General features: G+C 41.3%; 1 protein-coding gene across 2 annotated transcripts in view; it reads left to right on the top strand.

Moving 5' to 3' along the window:
- The window catches only part of TPST1 (tyrosylprotein sulfotransferase 1), an 89,605-nt gene that overhangs the window by 35,620 nt on the left and 28,253 nt on the right, over positions 1–25,732 (top strand). For both annotated transcript variants that reach the window (XR_013815177.1, XM_079799806.1), the window contains exon 3: positions 22,617–22,815. Coding sequence is in view for 1 of the 2 variants with exons in the window: in XM_079799806.1 (XP_079655932.1) it covers positions 22,617–22,815 (199 nt within the window). In the remaining variant the exon portion in view is untranslated. The remainder of the gene's footprint in view (positions 1–22,616; positions 22,816–25,732) is intronic.

The following is a 25,732-nucleotide window of genomic DNA, read 5'->3' on the forward strand; positions in this document are numbered from 1 at the left end:
TTAAGGTTAATTTCTTACTGAAGAAAGAAAAATATTTTTAAAAATAAATTTAGTATAACTTAAGCGTACAGTGTTTATAAAGTGTACAGTAATGTCCTAGGCCTTCACATTCACTCATCACCCATTCACTGACTGATTCACCCAGAGTAACTTCCAGTCCTGCAAGCTCCACTCATGGTAAGTGCCCTGTATAGTTGTACCATTTTTAAAAATCTTTTATACCATATTTTTACTGTTCCCTTTCTATGCTTAGACATGTTTAGATACACAAATACTCACCATTGTGTCACAGATACAGTATTCAGCACAGTAACATGCTGTATAGGTTTGTAGCCTAGGAGTAATATGCCATACCATAATCCTAGGTATGTAGTAGTCTAGGTCATCTAGGTTTATGGAAGTACACTCTACAATATTTGCACAATAACAAAATTTCCTAACAACTTATCCCTGTCATTAAGTGACACATGACTGTACAATACAACGCTAAGTATTATGGGAATCCAAGAAGACTTACCTAACTCAGTCTGGTTTATTCAGGAAGGCTTTCCTGAAAGATATGGTATCAAACTGAGAAATAAAGTAGCATTTATCAACCTTGGCACTGTTGACATTTGGGGCAGTAATTCTTTGTTGTGGGGGCTGTCTTGTACATTATGGGATGTTTAGCACATCCCCGGCCTAACTCAAGAGATGCTAGTAACAGCTCCCACTCCCAAGTGTGACGACCAAAAATGTTTCTAGACATTGCCAAATGCCCTCTGGGGTCGGGGGAGGGAGGATATTCCCTCTCCCCACTCCTGTTGAGAACCATTGACCTAAAGGAAGAATACTTTAACAGATAAAAGAGAACATTTTAGTTTTGATCAACAGGATATTGTGCTCCTTGGGTTACCCATGGTTGGAGTGCACTAGTTCTTTCTTGAATGTCCAGAATGTCTTTCTCTTCTTCACCTAATGAGCCATCAAGAAATATTACTCCTGGGAGCAGCCTGTCCCTTTACTCTAGTCCTACAACTGTGCAAAGAGAAGAGGTGAGAAGGAGGACTTCTTGTGGTGTGACTCCTGGCCCAACCTAGGGGCACAAAAAGATCTAGGGACCAACACCTGACCTGGGGACCCTGTCCTCCCACTATGTAGTGGAAGTCACCCAAGCTCAGTCCCACCTGGACTCCTAATGTGGCATTTGTCTCTCATAGCTTAATCTATTTCTTCTTTTTTTAAAAAATAAATCTTTATTGTTCAGATTATTACAATTGTTTCTCCTTTCCTCCCCCCTATATCTCCCCTCATCCCAGTTCCCACCCTTCCTTCTGCCCTTATCTCCCCCCTCGCTATCCTTATCCATAGGTGTATGATATTGTCCAGTCTCTTCCCGTACCCCCCACACAGACACCCCCTTCCCCTGAGAATTATCAATCCACTCCCATTCTATGCCCCTGATTCTATTATGTTCATTAGTCTATTCTGTTCTTCAGATTTTTAATTCACTTGACTTTTAGATTCACTTGTTGATAGGTATGTATTTGTTGTTCAATCTTTACTTTTTTTCTTCTTTTTCCTCCTTTTAAATAATACCTTTCAGCATTTCATGTAATACTGGTTTGGTGGTGATGAATTCCTTTAGCTTTTTCTTATCTGTGAAGCTCTTTATCTGCCCTTCAATTCTGAATGATAACTTTGCTGGGTAGAGTAGTCTTGGTTGTAGGTTCTTGCTATTCATCATTTTGAATATTTCTTGCCATTCCCGTCTGGCCTGCATAGTGTCTGTTGAGAAATCAGCTGATAATCGTATGGGTGTTCCCTTGTAAGTAACTAACTGTTTTTCTCTTGCTGCTTGTAAGATTCTCTCTTTGTCTTTTGCCCTTGGCATTTTAATTATGATGTGTCTTGGTGTGGTCCTCTTTGGATTCCTTTTGTTTGGGGTTCTGTGCACTTCCTGGACTTGTAAGTCTATTTCTTTTACCATGTGGGGGAAGTTTTCGGTCATTATTTCTTCAAATAGGTTTTCAGCGTCTTGCTCTCTCTCTTCTTCTGGCACCCCAAAAATTCGGATGCTGGTATGCTTGAAGTTGTCCCAGAGGCTTCTTACACTATCTTCTACTTTCTGAATTTTCTTCTCTTCTTGCTTTTCTGGAGGCGTGTCCTTTGCCTCTTTGTATTCCAAATCTTTGACTTGATTCTTGTGTTCCTCTAGTCAGCTGCTGGGTCTCTGTATAATATTTTTTATTTCAGTCAGGGTATGTTTCATTTCTAGTTGGACCTTTTTTATATCCTCGAGGGTCTCATTAAATTTATCGGCTTTTTCCATGAAGTTCTTGAAAAACCTTATAACCGTGGTTTTGAACTCTATGTCCAGTCGTTTGTTCTCCTCCATTTCTTTTGTTTGGGATCTGTTTCCTTGCCTCCTCATTTTCATTTTTGCTGCTTCCCTGACTTGGTAGGGTAGCTTTGTGTCCTATTGTGTCCTATTGGTTCAACGGGTCAGCCTCCCAGTTACCTGAGGTGGACGCTCTTGGTGCACCCCTTTTTAGACTGTGTGTACAGCCTTGTTGTAGTTAAGTCTTGATTGTTGTTGGTGTCACTGGGAGGAATTGACCTCCAGGCCAATTGGCTGTGAGGACCCGCTGTGTCTATAAAGGAAGAATTGCTGTGCTGGAGACATGTTTATGGGCCGGGACTTGTTGCAGTAGGGCTTTGGCGCTCACTGAGTCTGCCTCTTGAATGTGTCCCTTATGCGAGTGGTTGAAATCTGGTGTCGTCTCACACCGACCACTAGATGCCCTCGTTTCTGGATCTCCAATGGGATGCAGGTCAGCTACTGTCTGAGGCCACTCAGCAGGAGTTACAGCAAAAACTGCAGTTTTCTCCTCTTTGCTTGAGTGGTTTTGGAGCAGTCTCACTGGAGCTGCAGTTTATTTGGTTAAGCTGCCACAGGGCAGGCCATTTGTATGCAAAAGCTGCTGTGTGGAGCCTGGGCGGGTTTGTAGAATGTGCGGGGTGGGTTTCAGGGCGGGGCGGGGTCTCAGGGCATCACTAGGCTAGGGCGTGGCAAACAGCAATGGCTGCTAGTCTGCCTTTTCTGCCTTTCCCGTTTCCAAGTCCCTGCATCCCGTGCTCCAGCGCAGTAAACACTGATTGCTGGGCGCACCTCTGCAAGAAAGTCACTCTCACTTTCCGACACGATGGCTGAGAGTCCAGCTTCTCCCCATAGGTGTCTGGGTCCCCCACGCGTCCCCAGAAACTGGTTTTCAGAGTGATCGGGAGCTTATCTCCCTTTGGGTTGGAAAAAATGCCGCGCGTCCCGTCGCCTGTCACCAGCCCGATTCACGCGCCTCCGTACCTCAGCCCTTCCACGTTTGTTCTTTCTTTTTCCTTCTTAGTTGTAAATCTACCATTCAGCCAGCTTTCCTGTGGTTCTGGGTGGTAGACGCTTTGTCTTTTAGTTGTATTTTTGAAATTGTTGTGCGCGGCGGCAGTTTAGTTGTTTAACTTTGCCGCCATCTTGGTTCCTTCTATTAATCTATTTCTTAAACATTAAATAAAACAAAACCAGGCAGTAATCATTTGGAAGTTACAATATGGACAAATTTACAAGGATGAGAAACATTGTGGTATTTATGAGGAACTATAGGCAGTTTGGTGTTGCTACAGAGTTTATTTTCAGTCAGGAAGTAGTGGAAAATAAGACCTGAGAGAGTTGATGTGGACCAGGCTTTGAAAGACCTTATATTTGATGTTAAAGACCTTGAATTTTATCCTGTAGACTGGTTGCTTCATACTTCTCTTATTAGTGGGACACTTTTTTCAAATGAAATTTCATAAGAAATCTTGGTATTAAAGATGCTTAGACATGAGGTGGCTCTGGTTGAGGCAACATTTAATTTTGCTTGGATCTAACAAAACTGAAGTGAAACTCATGGAATTATAAAACTTCTGTTTTGTTTTCAAAAGAAAAAACTGATTATGATAGCCTCTTAAAATTTATAGAAATAATAAAAATGTTAAGAGGTTGGGATTATAATGGTTTTTAAAAGACGTGTAGTTTTAATAGGCATACATTTGACCTTTTAGTGTGTAAAATGTTAACCTAAAAAACCAAAGTGAAAGGTAACAAGGATTGCAATCTAGGGGCATAGATCGAGGCAGAAACCCAAATTGAGTCCCAATTTCAGGGTTAAGGCAACGAGTTTCTATGAGAAAAAGGAGGGGAAATAATTACACAAATGGAAGAAAGAAATTTCCTTTGGTGCTGTCAATTAAGAGTAATTCTAGAAATCACTCTCCATGAATCTCAGTTCTACCCTCTAACTCTTAAGTGATCCTTTTTTTTTTGTCATGAAAGATAGTGTTACCAACCCCTGTGGGTCACAGACCCCAAATTGTAGTTATTCTACCTAGTGTAGCTCACAACAATAGGATGAGACTGCATTCTGTAAAACAGGTCAGAAGCACTAATCTTTGGCCAAGGAATGGAGAAGGATGAGCGCATGCTATAAAAATCCCTTCTCCCCTATTCTGAGGAATTAGGAAAGTATTAAAGCCTGCGTGTGTGTGGAGGGAGGGACGTGAAAGGGGAGGCAGGCAGGTTCAGGGGTGAAGTGTGTAGTTTCCAAGGGGGCATGCACTGTTCCCAAACATGCTTGGAACATGCCTAACCATACATTGCCTGTCTTATTTTAATTTTAAATCTCTATTCTTGGGCATGATTTTTAGTATGCTAATGAAAAAAAGTTTTTCAAAAGGATGCTTGGGAGGGGGTTTTAGATGCCATTTTGGTTCTTTCTGGTGCAAACTAGTTTCTTAGTTACGGTTCATGATTCCTTCCAGCAGGTTTACTAGTAGCTATCCCTGGAATTTCTACCTGTTTTTGACAAGTTCATGGGTTATCTTGGAGAGAATACAAGGAAGTCAGTAGAAGTTGAAAGATGAACTAATGATGTGGTGGCACAACCCAGTGACAAGTGCATCTACATTTTATACTATTTCTGTCTCTTTCAGTCCAAGATGACAGTGTTGCTGCTGATAAACTTTTCTCAAAAACTGTGTGGGTTTTCTAAATCTCATTGGGATTCATTGGGATGGATAATAGTTTATGCCCACAAATCTCTTTGAAATAAACTCTATCTTACTTTGGGCTCCTGCTGAGATCGCCATAGGATGATGTGCTTAAACTTCCTAGAGGCCTTTTGGTGCAATTGAGAGGGCCCAGGAGGCATACCCCTAATTTGTTTAAAGGATTCTTTGTATGACTGAATTATTGGGAGCCATTTTAGAAGCAATCTACCACAAAGATTAACTTTTATCTAATTGAAGTAGTCATATGATTTTTTTCTCCCTCAGGCTACTAATATAGTAAGTTACATTAATAGATTATCTCAGGGTCCACAGAGCTATAGTAATAACAAGAGTATGGTACTTGCATAAAACAGACACTCAGGCCAATGGTACAGACTAGAGAGCCCATAAATATCTCTATGTATATACAGTCAACTAATCTCTGACAGTAAGAATATACAATGGGGAAAGGATAGTCTCTTGAATAAATGGTGCTGGGAAACTTGGATATCCATATACAAAAAAATGAAATTAAACCCTAATCTTACACTATACACAGAAATCAACCTGAAGTGACTTAAACTTAACCATAAGACCTGAAACCATAAAACTCACAGAAGAATACATAGGGGAAAACTTCTTGACATTGGTCTTGGCAATGATTTTTACTAGTATATATGACACCAAAAGCACAGGCAGTGAAAGCAAAAGTAGCCATGGTGGACTACATAAGACTAAACGTTTGTTCATAGGACTGGCTGGTGTGGCTCAGTGGTTGAGTGTCAACCTATGAACCAGAAGTTCATGGTTCGATTCCCAGTCAGGGCACATGCCCCTGTTTTGGGCTTGATCCCCAGTAGGGGTCATGCAGGAAGCAGCCAATCAATAATTCTCATCATTGATGCTTCTTGTCTTTCCCTCTTCCTTCCTCTCTGAAATCAATAAAAATATATTTAAAATCTTGTGCATAGCATCTACACTAATAAAAGAGAAACATGCAAATTGACCATCACTCCGCTATGCCCACCAGCCAATCAGAGTGAGTATGCAAATTAACCCAACAAAGATGGCAGTTAATTTGCATACGCAGGCGCAGAGCGAAGACTGAAGACAGCTTAGAAGGAAGAGGGAGGGAAAGCGGAAAGCGGGGCGGCGGGAGGGAAGCCCGCCTTGGTGGGCTTTGCTCCCTTCTCTGCTTTGCTCAGGCCGCAGGAAGCCCTATTCTTGTAGGAATAGGCCCGAGGAAGCCCTATTCTTGCAGGAATCTTGCTGCAACGGGCCTCTAGTAGGAAATATTCAACAAAATGAAAAGGCACACTACAAAAGGGGTAAAAACATTTGCAAACCATGTGTGTAATAAGAGGTTAATACCCAGGCTATATAAGGAACTCAAACAATTATAGAGCGAAAAACCCAAGTAACCCAGTTAAAAATGGCAATGGATTTGAATAGACATTTTTCCAAAGAAAACTTACAAATGCCCAACAGGTAAATGAAAATGTGCTCAACATCACTAATCAGGGGAATGCAAATCAAAAGACAATGAGATAAAATCTCATACCAGTTCAGATAAAAAAGACCAGAGATAAAAGTGTTGTTGAGAATGTGGAGAAAGGGAACCTTCGTACACTGCTGATGGGAATGTAAATTGGTATAGCCATTATCTAAAATAGTATGGAATTTTTCCTCAAAAAAATTTAAAATAGAGTTACCATATAATTCAGCAATCCCATTTTGGGTATATATTTAAAGGAAATTAAATCAGTCTTTCAAAGAGGTATCTGTTCTCTCATATTCACTGAAGCTTTATTCACAATAGCCAAAATGTGGAAACAACCTAAGCATTGTTGACAGATGAATGGATACAGAAGATGTGGTATATATGCACAATGGGATATTATTCAGCCTTAAAAAGGAGGAAATCCTGTCATTTGTGAAAACAATGTATGAACCTGGAATACATTGTTAAGTGAAGGAAGCTAGACAGACAAGGACAAATTATTTCATGATCCCACATGTATATGGAATCTTAAAAAGTCAAATAAACAGAAGTAGAAAGTAGAATAGTGCTTACCAGGGCCAGGGAGTTGGGGGATATGATGTCTCAATGGTATCATAGGTTATGTACACTTTTCTTCACCCCTGTTTCTCAGATTGAATAATAAATGAAATTTTCTACCCTTTGACCATCATCTCCCCAGTAGATGGTAGTCAAAGGGCAGAAAGCTTTCATTATGGAGAATGAATAAGTTCTTGAGATCTACATGGTGATTGTAGTTAATAATACTTCACATTTGCTAAAGAGTGAATCTTCAGTGTTCTCACCACATACAAAAAAAAAGGGGGATGTGAATGTTTGTTAGCTTTACTGTAGTTATCATTTCACAATGTTCTGTATATTTAAAAACATTGTATACCTTAAATATATACATTTTTAAAAAAATAAAAAATAAAACAAGGTATGAGAATAATGTCCTACCAATAGAGAATATCAATATCAAGATAGAACTATAATAACAAACTAGATGGAAATTCTGGAGTTGAAAAGTACAATAACTGAAATGAAAAATTCATTAGGTCCAAGAGGAGATTTGAACTGGAAGAAAAAGAAAGAAAACAAATATAGATAGCTCAATTGCTATTATCCAATCTGAGGAACAGGGGGGAAAAGGCATACAGAACTTATGAGATGTGTGGGACTTCATCGAGTGTACTAATCTATAATAATAAAAGCATAATATACTAATTAGACTGGACATCCTTCCAGACGAAGAAGGGGCTATGAGGGAAGCCTGGGTCCCGGGTGCCAGTGGGAAGCTGGTGCCAGCAGGCAGGGGAAGGAAGGCCTTCTCTTGCACGGATTTTGTGCATCGGGCCTCTAGTATACACATAATGGGAATTCTACAAGAAGAGGAGGAGCTATTGAATGGGACAGAAAGACTATTTGAAGAAATAATGGTTAAGCGCTAGCCAATTTGGCTCAGTGGATAGAGTGTTGGCCTGCAGACCAAAAGGGTCCCCAGTCAAGGGCACGTACCTCATTTGAGGGCTCCTCCCCAGCCTGGGCCTTGGTCTGGGCTAGTGCAGGAGGCAACCAATCGATGTGTTTCTCTCACATTGATGTTTCTCTCTCTTTCCCTCTCTTTTCCACTCTCTCTAAAAATCAGTGGGAAAATATCCTTGGGGGAGGATTAACAACAACAACAACTAAATAAATAAGTAAGTAAATAAATAAAATGCAAACCCACCTTTTAAAAAAGAAATTAAAAACCTAGTTTTAATGAAAAACATATTGACATATTCCAAAAGTTCAGTGAACTTCAAGTATGATAAAACCAAAGAGATCAACATCTAGACACATCATGATCAAACTGTAGAAAGATGATGAAGCTTTAAAGCAGTAAGAGAAAAGCAATAAGTGACATTCAAGGGACCTTCAGTAAGAGTAACAGCTGCCTTTTCATTGGAAACCATGGATTCTGGAAGGCCACAGGATGACATGTTCACAGTGCTAATTGGAGAAAACCCAAGAATTCTATATCTGCCAAAACTGTCCTTCAGAAATAAAACGAGATGATCCTCATAAAAATTGGGAGAATTCAACAGCAGCCTCCAACAGATGCTAACGGGAATCCCTCAGGCTGAAATGAAAGAACACTAGATTTTAACCCATATAAAAAGTGTTCTTAAAGGGCAAAGTCAATGATATAGGTTGACTCAGGACTGGCTTAGTTGGTCCCTAGAAAAAGGAGGGCTTCCAAAGATCACTTGCTTTAAGAAGGTAATGATAGAACCACACTTCTCTCTTCTCTGCTTTTGAGGAGTCTTGCCCCATTTCCTTCATTCAATATATAATTTTTGAATAGATCAATGGGGTGAGATCTTTTCACCATTCTAATTCTGAGTAAATAAGTAAGTAAATAAAAGAGTAGGTTTGCCTGGTCGGCTTGGCTCAGTGATTGAGCATCAACCTATAAACCAGGAGGTCATGGTTAGATTCCTGGTCAGGGCACATGCCTGGATTGTGGGCTCATTCCCCGGTAGGGGACGTGCAGGAGGCAGCCGATCAATGATTTTCTCTCATCATTGATGTTTCTATCTCTCTCTCCTTTTTCTTCCTCTCTGAAATCAATAAAAATATATTTTTTAAAAAAAGACTAGGCTTAATATTACTAGTCAACAGGAAATGCAAATTAAAACCATAGTGAGAGCCCTAGCCGGTTTGGCTCAGTGGATAGAGCATTGGCCTGCAGACTGAAAAATCCTGGGTTTTATTCCAGTCAAGGGCACATGCCTGGATTGCAGGCTCAATCCCCAGTAGGGGGCATGCAGGAGGCAGCCAATCAGTGATTCTCATCATTGATGTTCCAATCTCTCTCTCCCTCTCCCTTCCTCTCTAAAATCAATAAAAATATTTTTTAAAAAACCCATAGTGAGATACCCCTACATTTCCACCAAAATGGTTAATATTGAATGGATGAACAAACAGTGTTGGCAGGGATATAAGCAAGTGGCACTCTTAATGTTGGTGGGAGTGTAAACTAGTATAGCCACTTGGTGAAACTACTTGTTATAGCTACTTGGCAAAAACATATGCCTATCTTATGACCAATCCAATATACTCTTGGGTATGTATATATGCAACAGAAAGAAGTTATACACATGATGAAATTATACCAAAAGACTTATACAAAAATATTTATAGCAGTACTATTTATAATAGCCAAAAGCTGGAAACAAATCCAAATGTTCACCAACATGGGAATGGATAATGTAATATATTTATATGATGAGATACTACTCAGCAATAAAAAAGGGACAAACTACTGATACAACATGATTGAATCTCACAAATACTATCCCTTGCATAAAAATCCAGACACAAACGAGTATATAATCTAAGTTTCCATGTATATGAAGTTCAAAAGTAGGTAAAACTGACATAGTAGTAGTTAGAATAGTGGTTATCTTTGGGGGTACTGACTGGGATGCAACACAAAGGAGCCACTTTGGAGGCTGGAAATGTTCTCTGTCTTCTGGGTGGTAGTTACATGGGTGTAGACATAAAAATTTGAGTGAAACACTTAAAAAAAGTTGCTGCTCTTGAAGGTCTTCTGTACTCCATATTATAAAAGATAGGTTAAGATCTCAAAGAAATATACTGTATATCTTTACTAGAGGCCCGATGCACAAATTTGTGCATGGGTGGGGTCCCTTGTCCTGGCCGGCAATCGGGGTCATGGAAGGTTGGCCGGCCATGGGAGGTTGGCTGTGGGAGTGCACTGACCACCAGGGGGCAGCTCATGAGTTGAGCGTCTACCCCCTGGTGGTCAGTGCGCATCATAGCAACCAGTTGACCCGTTGTTAGGTTGTTCAGTCACTTAGGCTTTTATATATATAGATTGCTCTATCAATGTTTAAATCAGAGATAAATAATACTATGCAGTCATTCTGGAAGGAAATTCAACCAAATTTCATTATTTGTAACTGCTAAAAGCCTTCAAATATAACATGTTAAAATGATTTACCTTTGAGTAAAAACATAACTAGGTCTGACGATGAATCTGCTGATTACACTATTTGATTTTAGGTAATATTTAAATAATTTGTCACAAATGATATTTTTGAAGTCTTTAATGGACTAAGGGCAATTATTAGCAACATTAAAGCAGCTTGGTTCTGTTATTTCCCACTGGAGGATCAAGGCAGAATGAGCAAGTGAGAAAACTTTTGAGAAATTGAAGTGCCAGTGTTTTTACAACTACTTGTAGGCCATAAAAAACAAATGAAATCTGTTCCTTGCAAAGAATGCAAGGGCTGGTCAAATGCCAAGATGTTGCTACACAGAGAAAATAAAACGAGAGACAAAACCACAACAGAGCTGCTTTCATCCCAGAATGTTCAAGGAACTGAAGAATAAGGACTGGGACATGACCAGGGCACAGAGGAGAGGAAGGTTAATCAGGGAGGAGAGGGATTTTTTTTTCTTGACTTTGTACTAGCTATTAATCTAAAGCTAGAAATGTTGATTTTTATCTGAAGAATTAGAAACAGATTTCTCCAGTTTCTTCATTTATTCAACAAATATTTATTGAACTTCTGTTATGTGCTTGGCACCATTGTAGGCACTCGTGATACAGCAGTGAACAAAAGAGACAAAAATTTCTTCCTTTGTGGGACAAGTATTAAAGGTAGGAGTGGAGCAGGAATGTGCGCACACATTATACATGTTGCAGTGAGTTTACATTAAGTAGCTACTTTTCTTGTTTAGCCATACTTTAGCCTTCACTGCACATACCTTCTGGAACCTCCAGTTTAATGCTGCTAGTGAAGCTCCATTACCCTTTCTAATGAGACCCTTCACACTCCTTTAATAATAAATTTTCCTTGCATGTGAATCAAGATTGATCTGTCTTGATAAGTCAGAAAAAAACAGAATAAGAAATAGGCCCAAATAAAAAAAGAATTTAGGACAATGGAATTTTACACAAAGTAGTAATAGGATTCTTTTTTAAATTTTTAAAAAATTAATTGATTACAGAGAGAAACATCAATTTGTTGTTCCACTTAGTTATGCATTCATTGATTGGTTTTTGTATGTGCCCTGACTGGGGATCGAACCCACAACCTTGATGTATTAAGACAATGTTCTAATCAACTGAGCTACCCAGCCAGGGCCAAGAATCATAGGATTCTAACGTCAATGCAGTTAAAAGCTGAAATTAATAAAATAGGTAAAAATAGTAGAAAGATAAATAAAAACCAAAATTGGTGATTTAAGATGATCAATAAAAAAGTAATATATATCACATACTGTATATAATAGTGATAGTCACAGATTGAAATTAAAATAATTCTATGATAATACCACATGAAAGTACATCCTATCTAATAAAAGAGTAATATGCAAATTGACTGCACCTCCGATACACCCACCAGCCACGCCCACCAGCCAATCAGGAGCAAATATGCAAATAAACCCAACCAAGATGGCTGCGGCCACAGAGAGCAGGAGGGAGGCTTGGGTTTCCCTGACAATGGAGGAAGCTAAGCTTTCCGCCTGCCCTTGCCGGCCCAGGCCTCCACTCAATGTTACAAAGTTTCAATGATAGAAGATAAATAAATCCCAACAAAAATGGCAGCAGCCATGGAGCTGGAGAGAGCAGGAGGCTAGGGTTGCCCCCGGCAATGGAAGAAGCCAAGCTTCTTCAGCCTTGGCCTGTCTTGGCCTCCACTTAAGGCTACAAAGTTTTAATTATAGAAGATAAATAAATCTCAACAGAAATGGCTGCTGCCACAGAGCGAGCAGAAGGCTTGGCTCCGCTCAAGGCTACAAAGTTTCAATTGTAGAAGATAAATAAATCCCAGATACCAGGGCCTCCGCTTGGGTTGCCGGGGGGCATGGCCGGCCTGCAAACCACCACAGGCCCCTTGCCCAGGCCGCCCCACGCCCCAAGGGAATCCCCACCCTGATCTGGGACACCCTTCAGGGCAAACCAGCTGGCCCCCACCCATGCACCTATCTAATAAAAGAGTAATATGCAGATTGACCATCACTCCAACACACAAGATGGCTGCCCCCATGTGGTCAAAGATCCTGCCCCCATGTGGACACAAGATGGCCAGCAGGGGAGGGTAGTTGGGAGGGACCAGGCCTGCAAGGGAGGGCAGTTGTGGGCAATCAGGCCAGTAGGGGAGGGCAGTTGGGAAGGACCAGGCCAGCAGAGGAGGGAAGTTGGGGGTGATCAGGCCTGCAGGGAAGTGCAGTTTGGGGGGACCCAGGCCTGCAATGGAGAGCAGTTGGGGGTGACCAGGCTGGCATGGGGGCAGTAAGGGGTGACCAGGCTGGCAGGGGGCAGTTAGGGGTGACCAGGCCGGCAGGGGTAGGCAGCTGTGGGCAACCAGGCCAGCAGGGGGGACAGTTAGGGGTGATCAGGCAGTCAGGCAGGTGAGCAGTTAGGAGCCAATGGTCCCAGATTGTGAGAGGGATGTCTGATTGCTGGTTTAGACCCCCGGGATCGGGCCTAAACTGGCAATCGGACATCCCCTAAGGGGTCCTTGATTGGAGAGGGTGCAGGCTGGGCTGAGGGGACCTGAACCCCTCCCATTCTCCCCCCCCCCCGCATGAATTTCATACACCAGGCCTCTAGTTAAAAATAATTTGATGTTGTAAGTTTCTTTGAATCAGTTTCTTTATCATGTTCTTTTTGTTGTTGTTGTTAATCCTTACCTGAGGACATTTTCCCATTGATTTTTAGAGTGAGTGGAAGGAAGGGGGAGAGACACAGAGAGAAACCTCAATGTGAGAGAGATATATCATGTGATTGCCTCCCACACTCACCCCTGACCAGGGCCAAGAGTAGAGCATGCAACAGAGGTACATGGTCTTGACCAGAACTGAACCCGTGACCACCCTTCAGTCACGGGCCGATGCTCTATCCATTGAGCCAAACCAGCCAGAGGTATCAGATTCTTTAGTTTTAGAAGAGTCTGGGTCATTTAGCCTGTAAAGTTATTTATAAACTTAATTTAGCTGATTGCAAAATTTTTGCAATCAAACTGCTGACTGTCCCGCGTATTCTTTTGAATTCTGTACTTCATGAATCCAGAGGTTTAATCAGACTCAAGATTCGACTTGGCAAGGCTGTCCATTTTGTGTAGTCTTTCTTTTTGTGATTTTGGCAGCCATGATCCTTGGTGCCTAGATTCATCAATTTGTTGGATCCTACATTTGATATTCTAATCCGATTTCCTTTCTATATATTAGTTGGAAAACTTTTATAAAGTGATACTCCCTGCATCTACTATTTGGTACCCAGATTTACTATTCACATAGGAAAATCGAATGATAAATACTGGTAAATACTTGATTCTTGTTCTTTACTTGGTAGTTTTCAAAATAATGAGTTGGTTCCTTATCATATCTTCCCAAGAGACATGATATGACTTGTGTTTTTAAAGGCTGTATCTGGCTTACGTACTAAGAGTAGACCACAAGGATATCAAGGAAGAAGTAGGGAGATTATTAGAAGAATATTGTAGAAATCAAGGCAAGAGATAATATTGGCTTGGACCAGTGGAATGGCAGTGGAGTTCATGAGAAGTGATGACATTTGGATATATTTTGAGGTATAGTTGATAAGATTTTTGATGGATTGAAATATGAGAAAAAGAGAGTAGTCAAAAGACAATTCCAGTTTTATTTTGTTTAATCCTGCACATGAAGAATGAATTTGTTTTCAACTGAGATGGGAAGGGCTACGAAAATAGTAGATTTGGGGGAAGATCAGGAGTTTAGTTTGGACTATGTTGAGCTTCAGATATAGTTATTAGACTTCTGAATGACTAAGAAAATAAAATCACACTTAGTCATATCACTGTCATTGTTAGCATTTTGGTATAATTCTATGCATATATATATAACATTCATATACAACCCATTTTTACAAAATTGGATTTCTGTTGTGTGTACATTTTTAGATCCTTTTTCACAAGACAAAACGAGCATTTTCTAGAAGTGAAATAATCTTTGAAAACCTGATTTAATGGTATTTCATCTTTAGCTTTACTGTAATAACTCTAGCCATATAGAATATGCCCTCTTTTACACATGCCTTTTTGCATGTCCATTCTGGTCCTGATGCTTTAGTACAGAGGATTTGGTTTCCTGTAGTTACTGTGTATTATGATTCACACCTGTGGTTTGGCAGCCGGCCTAGCTGTAAGTGTTCAATTAAGACTCATGGAAGATCCATGCTTTTAAAATGAGTGTCTGGGAGGATTATATTCATCTCAGTCATTCCAGACCTTGGCATTGTCCCCATTCTCCAAGGAGGAGTGCCTTCTGCTATGAATGCTACAGTGGGAAGGAAGCCTGGGCACTTACAATGGGGGAGAACCTACAGATTCCTAGGTGCCTGCAGTGCTGTGCCTGGGTTGTAGATTTTGAAACATACCAGCCTGTCATGTTTTAAGGTCCCAGGGAGACTCGAAGATACTGGAATGGTGACTAGTTTATACCCTAGTACACTTCAGACCTAAGTGTTGGTTAATTTCTGGAAGGACCAAAGGAATAAGAGAGATTTGATGAGCTCCATCCAGCCTGCAGGTTGTTGTCTAAAAAAGAAAATCAGGCTCTCTGGGCCAGGCTCATTTCTTTCTAATCACTGTATCCTTTTGAACACAGAATGGCAAACTTGTTCTGTAAAGGGTCAGATATTTTTGGCTTTACAGGCCACATGATTTCTGCCGTAACTGTTCAGCTCTGATATTGTAGAACAAAAGCAACTGTAGACAGTGCAGAAACAAGTAGGTGTGGCTGTTTTCCTGTAAATCTTAATTTATAAATCAGGCAGCAGACAAGATTTGAGCCATAGTTTCCCAATTTCTGCATTTGAACAATCTTTTTGAAACTGTGTTTCTACCTGCTAGTGGTCAATATCCCCAGTCACTGAGGATCAGTTTTCTTAGATCACAAAGTGAGATCACACAGGCCCAACTTCCAGGTCTGTATTATCCCAACTACATCTTGCTTCCTCTTAGAAAAAGCCAAGCTAAGTAACTAGAACCCATGGGAAGAGAGGAAAGGTAATCCCAAAGAGTTGATTTGGAACTCAGCTCTTAAGAGTAGAAAGTTTGGCCCAGCCAGTGTGGGTCAGTGGTTGAGCGTCAACCCATGAACCAAGAGGTCTACGGTTCTATTCCCAGTCAGGGCACAAGTCTGGGGTTGCGGGCTTGATCCCCAGTAGGGGTGTGCAAGAGGCAGCCAGTGGAAGAGAGATGTTTCTATCTCTTTATTCCTCTCCCTCTCTCTCTAAAATAAATAAAAACGTATTTTTAAAAAAGAGTAGGAAAGTTCCTGTGGTTCACCAACAGACAATGACCTCCTGAAGGATTGCTTTTTATTTTCTACTAGAGGCCTGGTGCACGAAAATTCGTGCACTGGGGGGAGGGGTCCCTCAGCCCATTCTGCGCTCTCTCACAGTCTAGGACCCCTCAGAGGATGCCCACCTGCCAGCTTAGGCCTGCAGGATTGGGCCTAAGCTGGCAGTCAGACATCCCTCTGGCAGCCTGGGAGCCCTTGGGGGATGTCTGACTAAAGGCTTAGGCTAAGGTGACCAGATTTTAACATTGGTAAAGTGGGACACCATTGACCCGGGGGGGGGGGGGGGGCGCCCGAGGGGGGTTCTTGATTAAAAATTTGGTCTATATGGAACAACAAAAATTTTCATAGAACGCAAAAATAGTATTTTAATATATTTTTTAAATTTCAGCATAAGTACAAGTTACAAATATAATAAATAAAAAATTATGTATAGTATTATTTTATTCTTTGGCATATTTCTCATTTGAGTGAATTTTTTTAGTAGATTGCTGTCGTTGTTTAAAAGGTCATGAATTTGCCATAACATAAGTCGTAAGTGTCACTTTCACAATGGTGGTCGAATTCTAACAACTGATCAACAATGCGAACTTTGATAAGCAGTTCTCGATAATCAGTTCTCAACAATTATTTGTTATTATTAAAGTTTAACATTATAAAATTAACAAAAATAATATAAAACTCATATCCTGGCTAAATAGCCACATGGCCGCTGAAAACCATATATTCCCTTCCCATTCTCCTGCTATTCCCTAGCTTGTTGTGCATTCTTTCCAAAAATCGGGACTTTTTTAAAACACCGCGGGATGCGGGACAAATTGTTAAAAATCGGGACTGTCCCGCCAAAAGCGGGACGTCTGGTCACCTTAGCTTAGGCCCACTCCCCGGTAGTTGGACATCCTTAGTGTCCGACTATGAGCCAGCTTCTGGTTGAGCAGCGCTCCCCCTGTGGAAGTGCACAGACCACCAGAGGGCAGCTCCTGCTTTGAGTGTCTGCCCCCTGGTGGTCAGTGCACATTATAGCAACAGGTTGTTCTCGGTCATTCTGCCGTTAATATCAATTTGTATATTACCTCTTTATTATATAGGATTTCATTTTATTTTACTTATCCATCCTTATAGACCAACAGATACCTTTCTTGAACCTGATAAATGCAAAGTAAACACTTTCCCCCTCACACTCCTCACCCAAGTAGCCTCAGTACATCCTTTACTCTCCTCATGTGCCATTCTTCGATCAGGGTTGACACTTTTTTTCTGTAAAAGTAAATCTTTTAGGTTTTGGGAATCATAGGGTCTTTCAACTACTCAACTCTGTCATTGCAGACAAGAGCAGCCATAGACAGTATGTAAACACACGAGCGTGGCTGTGTTCCAATAAAACTTTATGACATTGAAATTTGATGTTATGTGATTCATGTGTTATAAAATATTATTCTTTTTATTTAAAAAAAAAAAAACTACTTAAAAATGTAAAGGCCATTCTTACTCCAAGGCCAGACAGGCAGTGGGACTAGATTTGGCCTGTAACCCATAGATTGCTAACTCTTGCCTTAGCTACGTGGTAATTTACCCTGACTCACGTGTCCGCACCCAGGAGAAGAATTAGCCTAGTTCTGTCACCTGCATTCCCATAATACGGTTTCTAACCTTTGTCATTACATTTATCATGCTGTATATTAATCATGTTTCTATGTTATCTCTTGTACTGGATTCTGGTCTTCTTGAGAGGAAGGCTGTGGCCCAGTCAGTCATCTTTGCATCTTTAGTATCTAACCCTTGGTCTGACACATAGTGTGTGTTCAAGAAATGTTTAATTTGAATTTTATGCTCACTAAATATAAAATGCCATTACTACTGTCTTAATGAGAAGCACCTGATTGACATGCAATAGGCTTCCAAGTTCTTCCCCTAAGGAGTCCCTAGTAACTACATTTGCTGCTGGTGGATCTTGTGATTCAGTGGTTATATAACAAAGCCTTAACAAATTCTTTTATTTTAGAGTTCTATCTCTTTCAGACAAGAGATGGTTGGGCTTTATTTTAAATCATTTCTTCAATCCTAATGGTAAATGGTGGCTTTCACTTTACTTATGAGCCAGTGCTATAATCTGGATGAAAAAAATAACAATAGCTATTTCTTACTGAGCACATACTACATTCCAGTCTCTAATTTTTCTTTAGACCTTTGGTATCTTTCTGACTACTATCAATTTACCTTTTTCTTTGTTCACTACACCTGAAACAAACAAAGCAACGTTATGTTTTTCCTCCATGTTCTCTATTACAATGAATGATAACACCATCCATTCAGTCCTTTAAGTCAAATCTGAGTTCATCTAGACTCCTTTCCCTTCTTCCCCCCATATCTAATTGGCCAACACGTCTTATAAGTGTCTCTTTTAAAAATCTATAGAGATTTTCTTCCTTCTATCTCTGTTTCATTTGCTCTAGTTGCAACTTTAATAATTTCTCAACTCATCCAATATATACTTGAACATCTGTATTGTTTTTCCTGATCCTGGTTGTCCCATCTTTCAATGGGATTTTCCCATAGTTATTAGCACTGAATGCTGATAATGATATTCTGTCATATCACTCTTATAATTAAAACCCTTCTATCATCCACCAACATTGTCAAGATAAAGCCAACTTCCTAGTAATGGCATACAAGACCTTATGTGTGGCTCTAATGCCTAACACAGATATGTTTCAGAATTCAGAAAGCTTTGGATTTTAGAAAGATCATATCCTATATAATAAAAGCCTAATATGCTAAGTGTCCAGTCATCCGGTTGTCCGTTCAACCAATCAAAGTGTAATATGTTAATGATATACTAAGGCCACTCAACCGCTCACTATGATGTGCACTGACCACCAGGGGGCAGACACTCAACACAGGAGCTGCCCCCTGGTGGTCAGTGCACTCCCACAGGGGGAGCACCGGTCAGCCAGAAGCCAGGCTCACAGCTGGTGAGTGCAGTGGTGGTGGCAGGAGCCTCTCATACTTCTGTGGCAGCACTAAGAATGTCCAACTGCTGGTTTAGGCCTGTTCCCCCTGGGCCTGAACGGGCCTAAGCCGGCAGTTGGACATCCCCCGAGGGCTCCTGGACTATGAGAGGGCACAGACTGGCCTGAGGGACCCCACCCCAAGTGCACAAATTTTGTGCACCGGGCCTCTTGTGTTTACATAACACATTTATATAACACTAGAGGCCTGATGCACAAAATTCGTGCAAGGGTCTTGGCCCTCGCAGCCATGGTGGCTTGCCTCGGCCCTTGCATCCCCGGCTTCATCCAGAAGGTTGTCTAGAAGGACGTCCGGAAGGTCGTTCGGCTGTCCGGTCTAATTAGCATATTACACTTTTATTATTATAGATATTCTGTTGGTTCTGGATCAACAATCTGTAAGCAAACACATTATTACTTTTTCATCAAAAAGTATGACTATTTATATCAAGTAGAATAAAGACTATACATTCCAGTAAGTTCAGCTCCTGTTTCACTACTAAATGAGTTACAGGAATATGTTTAGTTCTTAGAGCTTTTTGGGTTTCAAAAATTGGGACAAGAGACTGTGGCCCTGTAGATATCCAGTGGTCTGCCGGAGCTGGCTTGCCCCAGCTGCAGAAAGCTCATTTTGTGCATCTCTTCCCAACTCTGCAGTTGGTGACTTCATGTTGGTAGGCTGAAATCAGCCATGGTGGGAGTTTTCCCACCATTGTCATCAGTAAATGCAACAAATCCTGGCCTTTTCTTCCCTGGAGAGCAGGCTGTTAAACAGTACCAGCACAGCACAATATATACGGATTATATGTATAGTTCATCTATATGATCTTACCATTGTGGCAAACCAACTTGCTCACTCTACTCAGAACAAAAGGCCAAGGTTTTCAGGGAGGCATAGAATGTAATGATTAAGATAATCAATAATATGGCAATAGAGAAACTGGGTGGGGACTTTGGAGTCAGATAGATATGGATTCCAATTCTAACTTCATTATTTCTAGATTCTGTGATTCTGGGTAACTTACTGTCTGAGTTTCAGTTGACACATTTGAAAACTGAGGACTGATAATATCTTTCTCTTAAGGTTGTTTTAAGGTTTAAATGAGATATCATATGCAAAGTACCTGACATAGGATGAACAGAAAATTTTTTTCTTTGTTTACTATAAACCTTTTTTTATGCTGGAGATGTTTATTTCTGCAGACATGGCTCTCATTCTCTAACATTCCTAACACATCCACAGTAAATATCATGCAGTTTGCACCTGAATATTCTCTAGTTATTTCATCTTGTGTCAGTTGATCTCCTTATAAAGGTATGAATGATCCTTGACTTCTCTTGAACATGCTTGTACAAATTAAATTTGTAGGTTTTTTATTCCATGAAAAGTTTTTTTGTTATTTATTTAATAAACATTTTTTGAGTACCTATTTTATGTTCATGTGCTAGTGCTGGTGATAGAGAGATTAATAAGACATGGTATCATGGAATTTCCTTATATTCTGGTGGAATGTTAGGTAGTTAGGCCTGAAAGCCAACTATTTAAATGCAGGGAAATAACAAGGCTTTTGTAGTAATCCAGGCATGAGCCTGACCAGAAATCAAAGCAGCAACCCTTTGGTGCATGGGACTACACCCAACCAACTGAGCCAAAACTGGCCAGGACCAGGATGTTCTCTATGCAGGTAAAGAAAGTCAAGTAAATGCCCTGGCTCAGTTGATTGGAGAGTTGTCTTGTACACCAAAAGGTGATGGGTTCAATTACTGGTCAGGCCATATGGGGGAGGCAACTGATTGATGTTTCTCTCTCACATCGATATTCTCTCTCTCTCTCTCTCTCACCTTCCCCCACTTCCTCTCTCAAAAAAAAAGAAAAAAAAGAGAGAAAAGAAAGTCAAGCAAGGATCATTAGAGGTGAACCCATCCGGGGGAAATGTGTAGAGTGAAGAGAGCTGTGGGTTAAGTGGAGTCCTGAAGAAATGTTTAAGTGAGGAAAAAAGAATTGGTTATTGAGGCAGGAAAAAAACCTGGAGCTAGTGGCCTCATAGAATCCCAGGGAAGAATAATTTTATTTTCTCTTGTCTGTTTTTTTAGGTAGGTAGCCCCTTTGAGGGATTCCTCATCAGATAGTGATTATCTGCAGTGAGAGGCCACATACTTAAAGAAAAAGGGTTGTTACCTTTGTTTGAATACCATGTTTGAATGACTTAGGTATTATGATATACTAGTATAACTCTCTTAAGCACATTTGTTTTATAGTCATTTGGCCAAAATCTGCTAATTCAGAACCAATTTGTATCTAGATGTCATTTTATATTATATTTTTCCTTAGATTATGAGTTGTTTAGTAATATATAGTAAATATAGTCAATAAAAGCTTAAAGTAGGTTTCTAGGTTAAGAGGTAGAACACATTTATTTTGTAACTAGAGGCCTGGTGCACGAAATTCGTGCATGGGGGGGCCCTCAGCCCAGCCTGCACCCTCTCCAATCCGAGACCCCTCAAGGGATGACCGACTGTCGGTTTAAAAAACCGGCAGTCGGACATCCCTCTCACAATCCAGGACTGCTGGCTCCTAACTGCTCACCTGCCTGCCTGCCTGATTGCCCCACCTGCCAGCCTGATCACCCCTAACCACCTCTCCCTGCCAGCCTGATCACCCCCAACTGCCCCCCCTGCCGAGCTGGTTGCCCCTAACTCGCCCCCCCCCCCCGCCAGCCTGGTCGCCCCTTACTGACACCCCCCCCACTGCTCTGGTCACCCCCAACTGCCCCCCTCTGCCGGCCTGGTCACCCCAACTGCCCCCCCTGCCGGCCTGGTTGCCCCACACAGCCTGCTGTTCAGTCGTTTGGTCGGCCCTCACTAAACTCCCCTACTTGTAAAAGAGAATGTGTGCTATATTTACCAAGTGCATCCGGTTGTTTCGGTCATGACGGCCCCTGGCTTTTTATATATTAGGACAGTGGTCAGCAAACTCATTAGTCAACAGAGTGGCAAACCGCGGCTCACAAGCCGCATTGTGGCTTGCAAGCCGCAGTTTGCCGACCACTGTATTAGGATATTAAAAGTCAGAAACAGCACCTCTTTTTCTTCCTTAGAAAGTAGAGTTCTTCAGGAAGTCAGCAGAAAAATAGAACAAATGAATATTATGCATTCTTAGTGGATCATGGTTCTCTCCAGTGTTTTATTATGAAAATTTTCAAATGTACAAAGAATGGAAAGAATTATACCCACTGTCTTATACAATTAAGATTTTACATTTATAGAATTAAGATTTTGCTGTATTTGCTTTATCACATATGTCCATCTAGTCATTCATCAGCCCCATCTTTTTTCTTTTTGGTGCATTTCAAGTAAGTCGACTAGCTGTTTTTCTAAGCAGTTGTATTTTTTCCGAACATTGTAATTAAAATGTCAGCACATTTTGTGCAGATGGTATCAGCTCATCATCCTTTTTCCTATTTCTAGAAATCTGAGGTTGACAATTATTGCTGTCAAATTTAGAATATTAAACAATTTCTGGTAAATACTGTTAAGCCTGATCAGTGCCCACATTATAATGGAGACACTTAAAATTTTTAAAGTTATCAAAAATAATTTTCAGTGGTCTTTGAACACTATTTTTTTGTATTTTAAATAAATATTTATTCATATTCTATTGTTTCCAGAGTGGAGAGATCAACAGATCAAGTCATCAAGCCAGTCAATGTGGCAGCTCTATCAAAATGGGTTGGGAAAATACCTCCAGATGTTTTACAAGACATGGCAGTGATTGCACCCATGCTGGCCAAACTTGGATATGACCCATATGCCAATCCACCCAACTATGGAAAACCTGATCCCAAAATCCTTGAAAACACTAGAAGGGTAAGTGAGATTTTTAAAGTGAATTGAGAAAACTGGATATGGAATTTGAATCCTGAAAAAAATTTTTTTCTTGCTTTCTTTTTATGATTAGAAAATTATTTTAAAGTAGAAAAATTCCATTTGTAGAATGCTTTATTATCATACTAGAAGCCCGGTGCACGAAATTCGTGCAAGGCGGGGGGTTGTCCCTCAGCCCAGCCTGTACCCTCTCCAATCTGGGACTCCTGGAGGGATGTCCGACTGCCCGTTTAGGCCCGATCCCAGGATCGGGCCTAAACGGGCAGTCGGACATCCCTCTCACAATCCAGGACTGATGGCTCCCAACTGCTTGCCTGCCTGCCTTCCTGATTGCCCCTAACCGCTTCTGCCTGCCAGCCTGATCACCCCCTAACCACTCCGCTGCCAGCTTGGTTGATGCTTAACTGCTCCCCTGCCAGCCTGTTTGCCCCCAACTTCCCTCCTCTGCCAGCCTGGTCACCCCTAACTGCCCTCTCCTGCAGGGTTGATCACCTCCAACTGCCCTCCCTTGCAAGCCTGGTCCCTCTCAACTGCCCTCCCTTGCAGGCCTGGTCCCTCACAACTGCCCTCCCTTGCAGGCCGGGTGCCTCCCAACTGCCCTCTCCTGCTGGCCATCTTGTAGTGGCCATCTTGTGTCCACATGGGGGCAGGATCTTTGACCACATGGGGGCAGCTATATTGTGTGTTGCAGTGATGATCAATCTGTATATTACTCTTTTATTAGATAGGATAGAGGCCTGGTGCACAGGTGGGGGCCAGCTGGTTTGCCCTGAAGGGTGTCCCGGATCAGGGTGGGGGTTCCCTTGGGGTGTGGGGCGGCCTGAGCGAGGGGCCTGTGGTGGTTTGCAGGCTGGCCACACCCCCTGGCAACCCAAGGGGAGGCCCTGGTATCTGGAATTTATTTTCCTTCTACAATTGAAACTTTGAAGCCTGGGGCAGCAGCCATTTCTGGGGCGGCAGCCATTTCTGTGGCAGTTAATTCACCTTCTACAATTGAAACTTTGTAGCCTTAAGCGGGTGAGCCCGGCCAGGGTGTGCGGAAAGCTTTGCTTCCCCTGTTGCCGCCGGCAACCCTGGCCTGCTCTCTCAAGCTCCATTCTGCCGCCTTTTGTTTGAATTTGTTTACCTTCTATAATTGAAACTTTGTAGCTTGAGTGGAGGCTTAGGCCTGCAACGGCTATGGAAAGCTTGGCTTACTCTGTTACCTGGGAAACCTTGCTCTCTGTGGCTGTAGCCATCTTGGATTGGGGTTAATTTGCATACTCGCCCTGATTGGCTGGTGGGCATGGCTTGGCTGGTGGGCGTGGCTTATGTAGCAGAGTGATGGTTAATTTGCATATTACCATTTTATTAGAGAGGATGTCTTCCATTGCATTTTAAGGAAAACTGTGGCTCTTCCCAGGAACTATGGGGACAATTTTTAAATATATTCTGCACAATTTCCAGGATGGTGCTTACTGTTGGGGTGATTTGTACTCATAGCTGATTTACCACAAATTTGCATAAATACCAGAATTACTAGCAACCTCACTTAATTCTAGTTTCTTTTTTCTTTGAATCTAATGACTACTTTACTTTTAAACTGTTGTTTAGATGAGGCATGATTTCTTGATACTTGAAAACTAAACATAGGCTACATTAGAAGAATTATTAAACATGCAATAAATTACCCTCTGAGAAAAAGTTGCTGTTAAAGTATAATTATAAATTTTCCTATTAATAAATTATGCTCACATCTTTATGAAACGTTGTTTCAGAAAAGCTGAAAACTCAATAGCTAATCTGAATATATACCTTACCAGTTGAATCTACTTCAAATCAGACGTTAACGTATTCTTTTTTTAAAATTGTGGTAAAATATACATAATGAAAGGATTCTCAGACCAAATTCCATCTTGTGTGTACAGGCTTCCCCACACCACCAGCAATTCCCTGACGCCGGCAGGGTGTCCAAGAACATAACTAAACTCTGGCACCATTTACCCAGAGACAGAATCAGATTCCACAGGGAAGGGCTCATTCCCACAAGACCACCCTCCACTTCAGATACCAGGTTGTTCCGAACAGCTACAAATCAGAGGTTCCCATGACCCTCCTCCTTAAATAATTTGGTAGAATGGTTTAATTAATTTGGTAGAATGGCTCACAAAACTCAAGAAAACCCATTTACTCACTTAAATTATGGATCTATTACTAAGGACATTAAAGGATAGGAATCAATAGTGAGACGAAGAGGTATGTGGTTGGGGGTCCCGAATACAGGAGCTTTGAGCCTCATGGGGCTGATACCCAGCATATGGTAGCATTCTGGTTCCTGTAGATGGAAGCTCTCCAAAAAGGGTCTAAGAGCTGTTCTTTCGGGTGCTTTTGAAGGCGTCATTACATAATCATGATTGACTAAGTCTTTGACCACTGTCCATTGATTCAGCCTCAAGCCCTTCTCCCCTCCTTGGAAACTGGGGTGGGACTGAATGTTCTAAACCTCAAACCACATGGTTTCCAGTTACAACCAGCCCCTACCCTGGGGTTGTTTCCAAAAGTCACCTCATTAACATAACAAGAGACACCATTGTTGCTCTCATCACTTAAGGTATCACAAGGAGTTGGAGAGCTTTGAGCCAGGAACTGTGGATGAAGACCAAGTATATCTGAGAAATATATTTTTGTCATCTGAATGACCAAATATATTGTTACAGAATTTACCAGGCGACCAAAAAATATGCAGGAGTACCAGAGACACAGGAAAAACCCATTTATTTTCAGATGTTTCACATGTACCGGTACAGTGACTCAGGGGAGACTGTTTCTCTCCAAATCCTGAGCAAGCCAATATGGAGGAAGTGTTCCCTTTATGCTAAGGTGACCAGATTTTAACATTGGCAAAGTGGGACACCATTGG

This window comes from Cnephaeus nilssonii, assembly GCF_951640355.1.
Source record: "Cnephaeus nilssonii genome assembly, chromosome: 2".
Lineage (NCBI taxonomy): Eukaryota > Metazoa > Chordata > Mammalia > Chiroptera > Vespertilionidae > Cnephaeus > Cnephaeus nilssonii.